This window comes from Anser anser (genome assembly GCF_964211835.1).
Source record: "Anser anser genome assembly, contig: SUPER_W_unloc_7, whole genome shotgun sequence".
NCBI lineage: Eukaryota > Metazoa > Chordata > Aves > Anseriformes > Anatidae > Anser > Anser anser.
In genome coordinates, this window is record NW_028154225.1 from 635,340 (window position 1) to 650,991 (window position 15,652).

Sequence of the window (15,652 nt, forward strand, 5' to 3'; positions counted from 1 at the left end):
GGACTTGAGATAATAAACAATGCCATTTGCCATCTGTTGTTAACTGGATCTGACCACTTCCACCTTCCCTACCTCTCTCCTGGGCTGTCCTTCACCCTGCTGCCCATGACCGCGTGTGCTCGGTGGGGTTGGTGCAGGTAGCCCAGCTCACTGCCCTCCCTGCTTAGTCCCCAAAGGGGAGCATAAGGCCTGGGTCCTGCGGGCCTGGCACAGCTCGTGGTGACGGCCGAGGTGTTCTGGGAAGGAGGGGTGGTAGCCAGCGCTGAGCCATGGCTGTGCTCTGCAGAAGCCAGGACGGACAACTGGTGTCCGGAGGTTTGGCTTCTCTCGCGTCTCCATCCCATCCTCAATGGGATGTTGTTTGGACGCCAACCCAGGCGGTGCCTCTGGGCCTGGGAGCTGCCACCTTCCTGCCAGCCCTCTGCCAGCAGGAGCAGCTTCCAGCCAAGGTGTTTGGTGTCAAGTGCTGCTTTGGATGTATTTGCTTATTTTTATGATGCCATCCAGCAGCCAGACCGTGCTTTACATCCAGGTAACCTGAGCAGTTGCCTATGGCAGCAGAGCGAGAAGGTGGAAAAACTGGCTTGCAGGACTTCGAGAGGTGCCAGGCAGTGATGTTGCTGGGGTTCCTCAAGGCACCTTGCTGACTGGGGTCCCACAAGGGCCTGTGGGCTCTGCCTCCCTCCTACCCCCATACTAACCCGATCCCATCCCTTCCCCCTGCCCCGTGCTCGTTTCCTGCACAGGACTTGGTATTTTTCCTTGTTGACTCCTTGCTCTGGCCCACTGAGGTCCCTCGGGATGGCAGGGCCTCGAGCACACTGAGTGGTCCCCCTGACGCAGTGTCATCTGAAGACTTGGCAGGAGTGTGCTGCTCACCTCCTCAGTCATTGATAAGGATGCTAAATGGGGCAGGCCCCGTTATAAACCCCATGGCACTCCTCGTTACTGGCCTCCAGGTGGAGTTGGGTTGTAACCCAGTAACTACAACACTCCGAGCCCAACCGTCCAGCCAGTTTTTAACTTACCTGGTTGTCCACCCCTGATATCCTAGCTCGGATATGGGAATCTGTGGGAGGCAGAATCAAAACCCTCGCTAAAATCAAGGCAAAAGACATCTGTGCTCTTCCCCTATCCATAAATCCAGAAGGTGAGCAAGCTGATGAGGCACATCCACGCCAGTCTCCTTCTTCTCCCTCACGTGCCCAGAAATACGTTTGAAGATGACTTGCTCCATGGTTTTTCCAGGGCCTGAGGTGGGGCCGGTGGGCCCATAATTCCCCATATGTTGCGTCTTCCCAATCACGGACTTGCCAGGGGTGCCAGGGAGCAGCCCTGCTCTGGCACCATCCCACTCTTGGCACCCTTGGGTGCATCAGATGGGGCTGTCGGGGAAGGTTCAGAGCAGATCCCAGGAAGCAGCTCATCACAGACTAATTAAACCACAGAACTAACTACTTGTGCGAGAGGCTGCGGCTGCAGGACCAGCCCACGGAGGTCCCCCCCGTCTTGGAGCGCTTATTGCTGACAGGGCTGGGAGGGCACCCTGGCTTGTGTCACCACGAGCATCCCTGCCGATCAGGGGTCCGTGGGCACCCAGCTGCCCCGCGGTAGCTGCTGGCAGTTCTTATTCCCAGCCCTGAGGGCTGGAGGCAGCGTCCGGGCGCAGTGAATCAGCCTGCGGAGGCAGTGGGGAGTAGAGCTGGCAGGCTGGCAGCGGGCAGGACAGTTGCTCCTCTGCAGGAGCGTCTCCTGCCTCCAGTCTGGCTGGCATAGACGGTCCCATTTCAGCATCGTTTAAAATCCTGGCATGGTCCCATCACTTCCCTGCCTTGGTACGCGCTGCTAACTTAAAGCCTCAGGGTGGTGGTGCAGGAAGGATAAATACTCCCTGTCTAATTGCCTTTCCCCCACGTCTGAGTCTGTGGTGCACAATGCAGACTGGTATCCACTCCCCTCCCTTCTCTTAGTGCCTGTTATCTCCTGGGGCCATATTGTGTAATTTAGAAAAATATTCTAACACAGTAATTAACATCTGAACTTCAAGAGGGCACTGCCTTTTCACTGTCTCCTTCAGAGGAAGAGAGAGGGAAAACCTTCCCGACTCCAGCCAGACAAGCTGGAGGGTGGTGCTGTTTGGGAAAGAAAATTGTATCTTTTAACGTGGAGGGTTTTTTTATTTTAATCGCTCTCACTTTTTAAAAAGCATCAAGCTTTTGAGTCAAATGAGAGTCTTTGACAGTATAATATGATGCTAGGATTTTAAGATTACGCTCCCAGTCAGAGAGCGAGACAGGATTTGCCTCTTTATCATACAAGTGAAGGCACCGAGAAGGCCAGATCCTGACCCCGTGCCACCCTGCTGCCCAGGTAGCTCCACGGGGCTGGGCCTGACCAGAGAAAATAATGAAAATATAAATCCTGATGGAAGAGGAACTGGGGGTGGGGAGAAAGGAGGAAATCAGTGTTAAGTTGTTACACCTAAAAAGCTGTGCCAGTCGTTGAGCTGAGCCCCAAGAAGAGACACCTTGCCTGACCTTGTCCCCACACAGTGTCCTCCTTGGTGTCCCCTCAGACCATGGGGACAAATGCCTTTTAGGCATGATGAAAATCGATTTCTTCCAGTTTGTGCTTCCCCACTTTGGACAGGGACAAACCAGAACATTTGAGGTGGGCACTTGCGAGGCATCTCACCTCGAGAACAGATGATGAGGAGGGACAGGGACACCAAACTGACAAGGTCTTTGCGATGCCGTGGAGTCCCACTGCTCAGCTTAGTGTTTTGAGCATGGGAACATGTTTTCTTAGAAAGCTACAGGACTTTGTTTGGCCCTAGACAGTAAGCATGAAAACCGCAGTGGCATATTTTAAATAGGGGAGGACTCTCATGCCAGAGATACAATTTCCAAGGAGAGAATGCGCTCCCATACACACAGCTGCTGACTCCGGGCTTTGCTCTCTTCCATGTAGGTTTCCATCACAGTTACTCTGATTTGCATGGGTTTGGAGCAGCTTTGCAGGCAGAGCTGCATTTAGGGCAGAGCTGAGGCCACCAAGGACAGCCAGGGCCACCAGTGTCCCCTTGCCCCGCAGGAGAGGTGGGGAAGCATCTTCATTTCTCGGGGACCCACGGAGAAGGTAGAGGAAGCAGTTATGTTGGAGAAGAAACGAAGCTAGATACCATCTCACCGGATGGTCCCTCCTCCTCACGTGGCTTTGTTTCTGTCTTTCGCCCTCCATACCCAGCATTGTTAGTTCCCGAGGCCCTTTCAGCTGGATGTAAACACAACTATTTGCGTCTGCTGCCATGCGCTCGCAGAAGAGCCAGGAAAGCGGAGAGCATCCGGCGGGCAAGGGTGGAGCCCTTTGCAATCAAGCGTGATGGTCTCGCCGCTTTTTCTTTCCATGTTTTGTGTTTCCCTGGACCCTTGGGATGAGATCACATCCTCTGCTCCCAGGGTTATTATGTCTTCAGACAGGCAGGATGAAGCCGACTGTCTGGGTGGCTCGGTGTCTCGCACGCGCAGACTGGGTGGCTCTGTCTGTCCTCACCCACGTGTGCACCTTCGAGTCCCACTCGGAAAGCCCCGGTGGTCCCGCAGGTGAGGGTGATGGCCCCCCACCTCCAGCTTGAGTGCCTAGTGGGAGCCACCGGACTGCCCTGGCTGGCTTGGTGAGTGACCCTATTTTCTTTGTCACTGTCTCCAGTAATTGCCTTTTAATGGTTTCCATCTTCGTAGGAATCCCTTCTGCTGTTCCAGGTCCAGGGAGAGAGAGTCATGTTTCATGGTTTCCCTTGTCTGCAGTGGAAAGGAGTAGGAGGAGTTTCCCACGGCTGGGTACAGGGTTTTGTTCCTCTGGCCTTAATTCAATTTGCTGTTAAGTACCTCTTGTTTGAGTTCCTCAGGAGCCCGACAAGGAGGATACCCAACATTTTGGTTTACTTGATGCAATAAACAAACTAATCTCTTCTTACCGTCCTCCCAGGTAGTTCTGGTTGGGTAATAGGAGAACACAAGTCTCTTCCTCAGCTAAAAGCAGCACGTCACTGTAAAACAAGTAGGTGCCACCAAGCCAATTCCTTCAAGTTGTCCCGAATACATTAGGGAAAGGCCTCGCATGGACACGGCAGCCATGCCAGCACGAGTAGCTCCAGCCCGTAGCTCCTTGTGGGGCCAGCAGTGCCCCATGCAGGTGGTCTCTTCCTAACAGAGCAAGTGTGAATTGCCATTGGCATCTTCTCTAAGGGGCTGAGACCAGGCCACCCCTGTCAGGGAGTTGGGAAGAGGGACCTCTAGATGAGATGTAAGGGCTGGTGGCACCTTGTGCATCTTCAGGGGGCTTGAAACCTTTACTGCATGAGCAGAAGGCCATGCGGAGAGAAGGACCATTTCAAGCGGACGGCTCAATGCTAGATGGCAACGAGTTGTGTGAGACGGGTCTCATGAGCTGGGGGTTATCCCATTAACCCTCCCCAGGGATGGTGTGGACATGGTAAGGTTGAGCTACAGCAGGGTGGACACAGCCTGGCGTGCTGAGGTGAGCACCAGGACCTGCTACCTGTCTTCATGCAGACCTCACCAAAACAAGCCTGGAGGCCACAGGCTGAGCTTTTAGGGTGGCTGTTCTTGTTTTCTCAAGTCATGTTCAGCCTCACCCTCTGCTGCTGATTCAGAGTGCAGTGAGGCTGGGCAAGAAGGCAGTGTGCCTTCTGCATCCCCCCCCATCAGCTCCATAAGGGAAAGGTTCCCCAAACACATTTAACCTTTGGGCACCCTCAGCATCAAATGGCTCAGCAGAGAAGATGCCGCTTGTGACTGTGGCCTTCAAAACGTCTTCTCTTTTCAAGAGCTCGCTTGTTTTTTCGTTAGAATCTGGACTCACCTGACTTGCCTAGCTCAGGGTATGCCCTGCATGGTACTCAGTGCCCCATAGAGACAGTGGCACTGGCACAGTTTGTTGGTGGGTGCAGGGTCAGCCCAGCTGACACTCTGATGCCCAGGATTGGGGAACTGATACTTCTGATGGGAGCAGATTGTAGAAATCCTGAAACTGGCCTTGTTGGTAGAGTGTTTTGTAATTACTTGTCCCCCACACCCTCATTTGTACTTTGCATTTTCCCCAGTCTTGGTTGTTTTCACCACCCCGTGCCTAGTGACAATAAGAAAACTGGAGCTGTAACAATCTCCTTTAGCTCCAAGAGCTGCGTGACTGTCCCTATGCAAAGCAGCAGAGGAGGCACATGGATCTTATTGCAGGCATCTTCCATAAAGACTTGCGACAGTAGGTTGATAAGGGTCCTCTGGAAAAGCAGCAAATTGCTATTGATGTCTTTCTGCAGAAAGCCTGGGAAGAGCAGCCCCTCCTTTGCAGGAGGCTTTTGCTGCCAGGAGGATCCATCTAGCAGGACGTGGGACTTCCAGGAGAAGGCTGTCAGCCCTTGCCCTGTTTCCCACCAGTGCCGTGAGCCCCCCAGCAGCTGCTACAAGCAGAGCATGCGTTCGCACCGCACTGGTCCCGCTGCTGTTGCTGCTCCCCAGGAGATGGCTCCTCCGCTGTCTCACCACTCTCCAAGAAGTCCCAACCATCCCGTGGCTCTGGGTGAATATTTCGGGAGGTGGGAAAGTTTGGTGCTTTCACACTGGAGTCATCACTGAAGCATCACAAAACACTGCATGCTAAGAGGCAGTTTGCGGCAAGCACTGCTTATGCCATTTTGCAAGTGCTATCGTATCCAGTAATTAGTGCTGTGCCTTACAGGAAGAATGCTGCTGCAGTTGTGAAGGGTAATGTACACGTTTGGCTGCTCCCACTGCCTTTCCCGGTGGGGAGAGCTGCAGAGCACGATCCAGCCTGCATGGTTTGGTGATAAGCGGGGGACTGCAAGGCAGGTTCTCCATCCTGCTTGTGGCGTGCGCGCCCTGGAGAATGCCACGTAAGCACTTCAGCCTCTCTGCCGCCCCGTCTGTCTCTGGAGAAAGTAGGTAATGAACCCAAATAATCGCGGGTATGTGTAATGGGGGAGTGTGGCTTGCTCCTGGTGGTCTGCACTGACAGCGTGCGAGTCCATTGCCGTTTGGAGGGAGCCAGCCAGTTCTCTGTGGTGAAGTCCAGCTGCAGGTTTAGGGCCTCTTTGCCCCCTCAAGCACTGTTGCGTACCCATTCCATGGGACTTCCCTTTGCAAAGACTGGTGCCAGCAGCACTTGTTTCCCTCGGGAGTGCAGGGGAGGAAGGAACTGGGGGAAGAATGCCCTGCGCCCCACGTAATCCCTGTCCCCCCACTACACACAGCACTCCCAGGAACAGCCCCTCAGGTTTATTTTTGCTTGTTCGCAAAAACATTTAGCACCCATCGCCCAGCGGGACGCAGAAATTCGGGAGCGGGAGCCCTCCCTCCGCAGAGATGTAGGCGCGAGCGCCTGCTGCCTCCTGCCAGTCTGCAAAGCTGTTAGTCTGGCACCAGCAACAAAAGTGAGAAGCCTTTCACAACCGAGACTGGGTATTATATGACCGGCCGGGCAGATTCTGGCATGCAGCCTCCACTCTTAGGAAATTGAGCAGACTTTTTGTCTGCTTTCCAGCAGGAACTGCTTCTTTCACTCGCCCGATATGGGGACCGGCTGGAGAGCAAAGGGAAGTTTTCTTGCAGCCAGCCCGAGCCTCAGGGGGATGATTACAGGCTGAGCTGAGCAGCATGTGAGGCTCGCTCACCTGCGCTGCCTCTGCTTCGCACTCCTTCCCCAGCTCCCTCGCCCGCGCTGGGCAACTGGGGTAAAAGATGTGGGAACCTGCTGGAGAGTGACCTGGTGGGGTGCGGGCACATCTCCGCAGCAGGGAGGAGCGGCTATAAATACTTAAATAAATAACAATTCCGATGTGGGAGCACTAAGTTAATAGGTATAGCCTGTTTATGTTAAGATATTTTAAGTAAATATAAATCTGATTACGAGGGTCAGGTTTTGATCATGCAAAAGCCACGACTGCAGGGCTACAGTGTCCCCGGTAGCTGCAGAGTGCCTGTCTGGGCACAGCCCTGCTTGTGTGACCTGGCTGGCACTCGGCCCCCCTGGCTGTCCCAGGGACATCCCAGCAGGATGGAGAATGACATCTGACTGCAGTCTCCTTTTGGCCACAGGTAGATAAGGCAAATATACCCTTTAGCCAAATTGCTGCGCATTGGACAGTCTTTGATGTATTCACCCACATAACCACTTTTTGAAGCAGGCAAGAGTGTCCCAGCTCCATGGCTGGGAAGCCAGGGCAAGGAAAGCCCAAGTGAAGGTGCAGCTTTCCCTGGCTGCATCTCACCAGGGTAGACCAGGGTCACACGAGGAGAATGCAGCAGAGGAAGGACGGGAATCAGGCCACCATGGGACCTTCCTAATTGCCTCAGCCTTTAGAAAATCTTCCCCCAGTTTGCAGACTGAGTATGTTTGCATAAAGCCATGGGAAGGGAGCATCAGTTTCTGCAGTCATCTTCCTGTTAACTTGCTTTAACTCCACATTTCTTGCTTTAATTTTCATGCTGTGTACTTCACTAACAAATACCAAACATAGGCGAGATGAATGTATGTTAACTTGCACCCCTGCTCCATTCCATGCTCACAAGCCAGTCTCCATTAAATACCCCAGGAGCTTGTTTCCAGGCTACTGCCTGTTTATATTTGTCCCTGACTGAAACATATATTTTTTGCTGGGTTTAAAGTAATCTCATGGGTTTTTTTGTGAAGGATCTGTGAACTATTTGTGAGAACTTATCTCAGAGCATGCGGCTTGGGCTTAACTAACTTTTTCCAAACAACTCAGCAGGAAGATAAACTTGTGGGAACTGCTGCATGTATTCAACGCCCTGGCTGGACCTTTGGCTAACGCGAGATAAAACCGACAGGACCACATGCTCAGGCAGATGCCGTAAACATCGGCTTCAAAGCAAACAAACTGCTGTCTGCGGAAAGCAGAAGAGAGTGAAGACAAAACTTTGAGACCAATGATAATTCCTCAAGTTACCTCTTTTTTCCTAGCTTTTTCCAGCGGTTGTGGGCCTGTAAACAAATTGGCATTTATTTGGAAAGGAAGGGAAAGAGGGAAAAATGAGTGGGAAGGAGAAACGATTAAGGCTGAGCAGCAGAGCTGCAGTGTTAACTAAGAAGTGTGACTTCAGAGCAAACCCAGTTACACTGAGCGGTGTTGTGCATGGGCAGCTGTAATTAGTCCAGCCGCTTTTCCCAAGTATGCCTTTCCCTGATGAATTTCAGACACTAGTGAAGTCAGTTTTCCCAATTTTTCTCCATTTTCTCCATGTTTAGCGCATGCATCCAGGGAGCAGCTCAGGACCAGCGGTACGTGGCTGCACTGATACCGGTTTCTAAGCCCAACAGAGTGGCAGTGGCTGTAACTCCCAGTGCTGCCAGCACCTGTGATTTTATCATGCACCTTGCGATAGCGTGTTGTTCACAATACCCCGGCTCCCTGGGTCAGCTGGCTGAGAATCTCAGCTTTTATCTGCTTGGAAAACAACCCAAACAACCATGCTTTATCTCCTGTGGTTTGAGCAGAAAGCCTGAAACGGTGTCTTCGTGCGCATGACAAAGTCAGAAAGCGAAGATGACAACAAAGAAGCGTGTGCTAGCAAAAATATAAGTGGTTTTGATCCAGTTTTGCTCATGGCCCCTGATTTTGTAGGGTCGGACAGGCTGAGCTCCTGCGCTTTGCGATTGCCAGGTGGACGCTGCCCCCCTGACCACATGCACCAGGTCTGAAACAAGAGGGGAGAGCGAGGTAGCAGCCCCCAGGAAGGCATCAACACACAGCAAGGAACTGGTAGACTGGGAGTTGCACAGGCATCTTCCCTCATCCCACACCATCATGGTTTGACCTTACAGCACCATTTGGGCTTTCTCTTGAAAGCTGCTTGTGCCTACAAGCTTGTCTTTGTAATGCAAAGCTCACAGAGAGCAGAACAGGGCCTGGAGTTGGTTCCCAAAGTGGGGAAGCGGCTGAAAACATAGCCAATAAAATGCCAAAACGTGGATGGAGATCCTCCTTCACTGCTTTGAGGCCTCAGATGGAGGATGAGATGGTGAGAAGGGACGAGGGAAAATCCCATGCTCTCAGCAAGCAGCATTGCTCCAGAAGAAAAGTTTACACCTGAGACACAAGAGTTTCACTGGAACCATTGTGCTTGCAACCATATATAATCAGCCTGGAAGGAGTCATATTCACAACGCGCCGGATGTTCGCACTCTGCCATCGGGTAATTTCATGGCTGTTGGGAGACCGTCCCAGCGGGACAGGGAGGCTCGGCCGTGGGCAGGCAGCCCTTGGGCAGGAGCCCAGCATAGCCCTTCCCTCCCAAAGGGCTGCTCTGCTGCCTGGGTACAGTCATCCGAGGGCTGTGTTTCCTGGCCATGTACGTGGAACGAGTGTATTTTCTCAATGCCTGCCGGGGGGATAAAAAAAAGCCTTGTTAAACTAATGGAAATTTATCCTGAAAGTTGTTAATCTAAAAGATCCAGAGGGAGGAGGAGGTCGTGCATTTCCACTCACCCCCTCTCTCCTCTCTCTTGCAGTTGTTGCAATCTCAGGACATGAAGGAAGACGCCGTGCTTTGCTGCTCCATGGAGGTAGGGAAGCTCTGATGCCACCTGCCCCTCCTCATTGCTCTGCCCCTTCTGTCCTTGGTTGTGCACGTGCCCAAACCCAGAGCCATGTCACCTAGCTGCGTTACACCCAAATACAAAAGACAACACCATGGGATAAGAGAGGCGGCTGTCACTGTGCTTCCAATGCATGTGAATGGATGCAACCAAATTTGCTAGCCAGGGTCCCACCACAAAACTAATTCCTATCATCCTGGTTCCTTTGAATCTCTTCCAGATTCCTTCAGATCTCACCGTGCGGTATTTTTTAAGCACAAAACTACTTGTATTGGAGCAAAGGCTCCATCATGCTGCCTTTGCTCATGCAGTGGCAGTGGCTCCCGCAGAGAGGCTTGCTGTGCTCAGAAAGCTTTGCAGAGAAACGATGGTACAAATATAGCATGGGTGAAATTGCAAAGTTTCATTAGCTTCACTTTTTGGAAGTGATTGGCCCATGGGGACTGATGTTTGCCTTGAAGAGAGAGGTTGAAGTAGGCTGCAAAATTGCAGCTGGATGGTTGAAATTCAGCAAAGTGGCAGGCAGCTGAAGAGGAAAGTTTGCATTTTTAAAGTCAGGACTTTTGAGAACTCTCCATTCAAATCCCTGATGCCTCACGAGCCTGAGATTGGGTTTTCTGGGGTTTACGCTGCTTTAAAAACACTTGGCCATCCTTGGAGAAGAGGTGCGATGGCTGGAAATGCAGACCTTGCTGCTGTGCAAAGGGCAGGATTTGTTATGCATACAGGAGAGCCCTGCTTAGTCAGATTAATGACTGGGAGTCACTGACAGCTGTGAATCAGCGCGTAAATGAGGGAGCAGGTAAAAGGCAGGAATACCACATCACAGCATGCACTTTGTTTTGACAATAGTTTGATTTTTAAGTGGGATTTTTCAAAAGCACCCGGTGCTGCCACCTTTGAAGTCAGTGGGAGCTGAACCATTCACTCCTACAGCAGGCCGGCGCGAGTGCTTTCGAAAGCCTCGCCCGTAGCACACAGCTCTGGGCAGCATCGGGGAGCGTGCTGCGGGGTGCCTGCATTTCTCACCAACGGCAGCATCTCAGCATTGCCCAGCTGGGGGAAAACTGGGGGAGTGTGAAATGTGGGGTAAAAAAAAAAAAAGAGCAGGCTGCATATCTTTTGAAAACAGCCCTACTATGTAAATATTGCCTCGCTGTTGCTGGAGTTGGCTCGGTGCATGCCCACAAGCCGTGACACGGCAGCATCTGTAGCTCGCGTCCTGCTTCCCTCCTGCCAGCATCACATTTTCAGCAGTGCCAAGCAGCCTTCCACCCCTCCAACATGGGGCCAGCTGTCCCGGCTGCCCAGGAGGATCCCCCTGACCCTTGCCCCCCTGAAACACAACAGTAGCGCAAGCTGTGGCGGCGGCTCACGCTTTAACGTGCCACCTCTGACCCCTCTCTCCCAACAGCTGCAAAGCACTGGCCGGCTGCTGGAGGAGCAGCTGCCCGAGATGATGATGGAGCTGCTGGCCATAGCCCGCGACAAGATGCTGTGCCCCTCCGAGTCCATGCTGACGCGGTCCCTCCTGCTGGAGGTCATCGAGCTGCACGCCAACAACTGGAACCCGCTGACGCCCACCATCACGCAGTACTACAACAAGACAATCCAAAAACTGACAGCCTGAGGGGTAGGGCAGGGAGGGGTAGAAGGAGCGAGAAGGAGACATGCACCTTAGGGGGATCTGGCTCTCGCGGCCAGGCGAGCGCCTTTCTGATTTAAATACCTAAGCAGACAAACCCCAGCATGCTCGAGAATTTGTTCGTGGGGTGGGGAGGGAGAAGCATGTTTCTTTTCAGCTGTGTCTCCAAGTGCCACCCCTCTTCCCTGCCGTGTTTTTGTTTTAGGGTTTCTTTTGTGAAATCATTGCTCCAGCAGCAGTGCATCCCACCAGGTTATTGTTTGGCTTTAGAAAGAAGGAGAGTTGGAAAAGCGAGCCCGAGTGGGGGCTAGTATTGTTTTCACACCATCCTCCTGGCTTGCCCTGGCCAACTGGCAGGAGACAGCATGCAGCAGATGTCCCAGGAGGACAAAGTGCGACACATACTACACCAGACACTCATAACTGACGGCTTTTGTCAAGCGGAGCTTTTGTTATTTCCCCCCCTTGTCTTCGACTTTCTGCTCCCCCACCTCCCCTCCGTCTACTCGTCACCCCTTCAGATGCTGACCGGCGAGCAGGATGGTTTTCTTATTTGCACTGGGTTTTATTTTTCTTGGTCATTTGTATTTTATTCTATTTTATTTTATTGTGAACGGACAATTGCGATAAGCACGGAGACATGGAAGTGATGCCTTCCTGCAAGCTCACAAATGATTTATGTGAAGATGCTGAAGTAGGAGGAGGATTTTTAAGGAGCCCAAAAGCCACTGTAGAAGTAACATAGCCACAGTTGTCTTGCCAGTAACCTCGCAGATTAACTGAAAAATGTGTGCCCTGAGCTGAGAGCTCCAAGAAACACGGGATGCTGCGGCTGTTTGCTCTGGCTGGTAAAGCCATGGCATCCCCCATCTACTAAACTATAACCCATTTATTTTTTTGTAATTTTTTTGTTTCTGTTGAAAGAGTGCTTTATTATAATTACTGTCATGGTTGTAATAATACATTTAAAACCAGGCCCGTTGTAGTCGGGCCTAGTAATGTACAGGGCAATGGAGAAATGAAGACTTGATGTTCTTGGGAAACCAGTAGAGAGAAGACAAGTGCATGGCAAAAAAGAAGGGAAAAAAGAAGAGAAAAACAATGAAAAGCCAAAAATACAGGTTTTGAGCCTGGCTTCTAACTGGCTGCATTTCCTATCCAGTATTTGTAGGTGTGCATTGTACAGGGGCGGCTGTGTGCCCTGGTCGGTGTAAGTAGTACCATGTCCCCGAGCGCAGGGTGACGTGTTCGGAGGGAGCAGGGCGAAGCGGTGAGCGGAGGGACCCTGCTTTGCTGCGTGCTGGGGTGGCTGGGCTGGTGCTGGGGAGGTGGGAGAGATGGGGAGAAGGGAGGGATGGGGAGATGATGGAGGATTTGGGGAGGCGTTCGCCCAACGGAGCTGGAAGTGCCCAGGCATGGATGGCAAGTGAATAGCGACCAGCAAACGTCAGGACTTGGTGTTTCCTTATTTGCTTCTCTGCTGATGCTTGTCCACATGAAATCCCTGCCGGTGCTCATTTTGGTGAATTGGGAGAGGAGCAGAGGAAGCCCTGACCCCGCGGTGCCATCCCGATCTCGGGTACCTTAGGGAGCTACCAGCCTGCGTGCAAGGGGCAGGAGGCTTCCCTGCCACACAGCTTGAAGGGCAGAAACCTTCCCCGTGCACGTGGAGCTGAGCATCCTGGCCATGTGGTTCGGCATGACTTGAACTTTTCATGAGGTTGTCTGCGGGAGCGTTTCCTAATCCGCACGTGGAGCACGAGGAAAGGAGCTGGAAAGAGGAGCTTCAGTGGTCCATGGCTGCACAGACTGATTCCTGGACCGGGGATGCAGGCCCGGCTAGCTGTGTTAGCACTGCCGTAGAAGAGCAGAGAGGTTGGGAGGTGTTAGCACAAAGCTGGACTGCATCAGGCCTGTCAGTGTCGGACGGTTGAGGGCTGTGCCCTTGCTCTTGGCCTTCCCAGCTGCTTGGCCCTGCGGGGAGCAGAGGACCAGAGGCGTGAATGTCGGTGTGACCCCAGAAATTTGCCATCAGCAGCCCCAGAGCAGCCTTGGCCCCAGCCAAGAGGCAGGTGGGGAACGGAGGGGGAGCGAGGGCTTAAATTGAGCAAATGCAGTGAAATTACCTGCGGTGAGGACAATTTGTCAAGGGACCTTTAGTGTCATGACAGCCTCCGACGTGCGAGCTGCACGCAGTCGATCGGTGTAAATTAGACCCCGCCAGTCAGAAGCATTAATGAGGTAGCTGGGGCTAGAGAGGTGCTGCTACTCTTTCAGACTTTGGGGAGGAGACTGGAGAAAAAGCTTTGTTGGGGGATTTTTGAAGACCAGAAGAGCCTCCCTGCATCCCGCTCCACACCGCAGCATCCCTCGGGGCCTGCTCTCTGAACGTAGCAAAAGAAGGAAAAAAAAAAAGAAAAATGGAAAAGCCCGGAGGAGCTTCGGCCTGTGGCTTTGCCCTCCAATGCTGGGATTTCTCCCGTGGAAGAACTTTCCTGTGAAACCTGTCTTTTTTAATGTCTGTCGTCTGTCTCCGCTGTTAAGGTCCATTCATCCAGCCACTCACCGCTCGGTAACTCGGTACGTCAGTCACTCTGTTGGTGTGTGAGAATCTAGATGTTGACCAAAAAAGTATTTTTTTCCCCTGGAATTACGTATGGCCGCTGGCACCTCTGCAGTCCCTCGGTGGGAAGCCTGCCTGTTGGGAAGGGAAGATGCCACCGGCAATGTGATGCGGAGGGGTGGGGGCAGCAGTGCATTTTGGGGACAGAACACCCTCCTTTGGCCAAATCCATGCCAGGCCAAACCTGGGGCTGGTGTAAGGACGTGGTGATGCCCGGAGCTGCCGACTCTGCTCCCCGCGGAGCTCCCAGCACCTGGTCCCCTCCTTCTCAGGCAAATCATTGCCAAACTGGAGGCTTTGGCTGTCTGCAAAGCAGCCTGCTTTGTTTCCCCATGAGGGATTTGACCCCCCTTTTGGAGAAGTCTCGTTTGTACGGAGGTGAAATGAGAATGGGGGGAAAAAGGCAAAGTAAGCGATTTGCCTGGTTCCCCTCTTCCCCCGAAGGAGATTAATTAGTATCTATTCTTGGCATGATTGATGGCTTTGAAGGAAAACTTGTGAGAATAACTTATGATTTATTTTCCTGCTTATTTTTATAACATCCCTCACTTGGAAGTCTCTCAAAATCTGAAATACAATTTTTATTTCCCCGTTAGGCATTTTATGGCTTTACACAAATTTTGCTCTTCTTGGTGTTAGCTGTTAGCCAGTCCCGGTGATGCAGTATTTTTCAGGAGAAACTACTGTAAGGGTTGCAAAGTCCTGTTGATGGCCAACAGGGCTGTGGTGTCCTGCAGAACATGGATTTAACGCTAGCAATTCATTGTTAATGTATTTATTTGCATTCGAAAAAGCAACATTTTTAATCATGTTTGTTAAACTAAGTGCTTAAAAAAAAGGACAAAGGTTTTGGGGAGAATAAAGACTAGGTCTTCATACTAGAGAAAACAAAGACTCATAGTTTTCAGCATTTCAAAGACTGTTAAAACAAAGGAGCTAATAACTCTTTGTGGCAATTCAGTCTTGTTTATGGAACATCCAAACCCACTGTATGCTATAAAACGCATCATCTGTGTAATAAATGTTTAAAGCTTGACATTTCCCCATCTCTTTGTCGGTACGTGCAATCAGTTTTGGTGGTCTGGGGGGACTTTTGTTTAGCTTGGAACAAAGGCTGGAGGGGGAAAAAAAAAAAACAACATTGTGGTGTCTGCTTCAAAATGTAGCCCCTGGGTCTGATTCTGCAGCTCCGTTTGGTGACTCGTCACTGCTTGGCACTAGGGATGTGACCGACCCCGTGGTGCATCACGGCTCGGAGCAAACCACTCCAGCTTTTACTCAATGCAACCTGCTAAGAAAAAAATAAAAAAATAAACCTCTGTTTTTTCTAAGCAGTCTTCACTGGAAAACCCGTCTCAGCCTAGCTGGAGTCAATTAGAGAGGGTTTTCAGCTAATTGAAATGCGTGTGTTCACCCAGGAAGCCACAGGTCACTTGATGTGAGTGGTTTGTGTCATCAGGCTCCCGAGCTACGGACAGGAAATTGCAGGTGATCCAGTTACTGCTGTTGGAGAAGCCTGCTGTCTCTTGCGAAACGCCCTATGTGACCATGCGTGTGTGCTCGCAGCTCGCTGCAGTGCGGCTGGGTTGCAAAATAAATAGAGGAGCGGGTGGGAGGAGGTGGGTCCCGCTGCTGGCCGCCGCTCGTCTCCTGTACCAGCGGGTCTGCAGCAGCATGGTCACTCAGCAGGAGCACAGCTAGCAAAAAAACTCCTTTTGGCTGTTGTT

The 15,652-nt window shown here is 51.9% G+C and overlaps 1 protein-coding gene across 3 annotated transcripts in view; it reads left to right on the forward strand.

The window, feature by feature from the left end:
• LOC310888951 (CBP80/20-dependent translation initiation factor-like) overlaps nucleotides 1-14,961 on the forward strand; it is a 147,262-nt gene extending 132,301 nt beyond the window's left edge. For all 3 annotated transcript variants that reach the window (XM_083852617.1, XM_083852619.1, XM_083852618.1), the window contains 2 exons: nucleotides 9,571-9,624; nucleotides 11,072-14,961. In XM_083852617.1, coding sequence (XP_083708743.1) covers nucleotides 9,571-9,624; nucleotides 11,072-11,287 — 270 coding nt within the window. In that variant the 3' untranslated portion in view covers nucleotides 11,288-14,961. The remainder of the gene's footprint in view (nucleotides 1-9,570; nucleotides 9,625-11,071) is intronic.
• The last annotated feature ends 691 nt before the right edge of the window (nucleotides 14,962-15,652 follow it).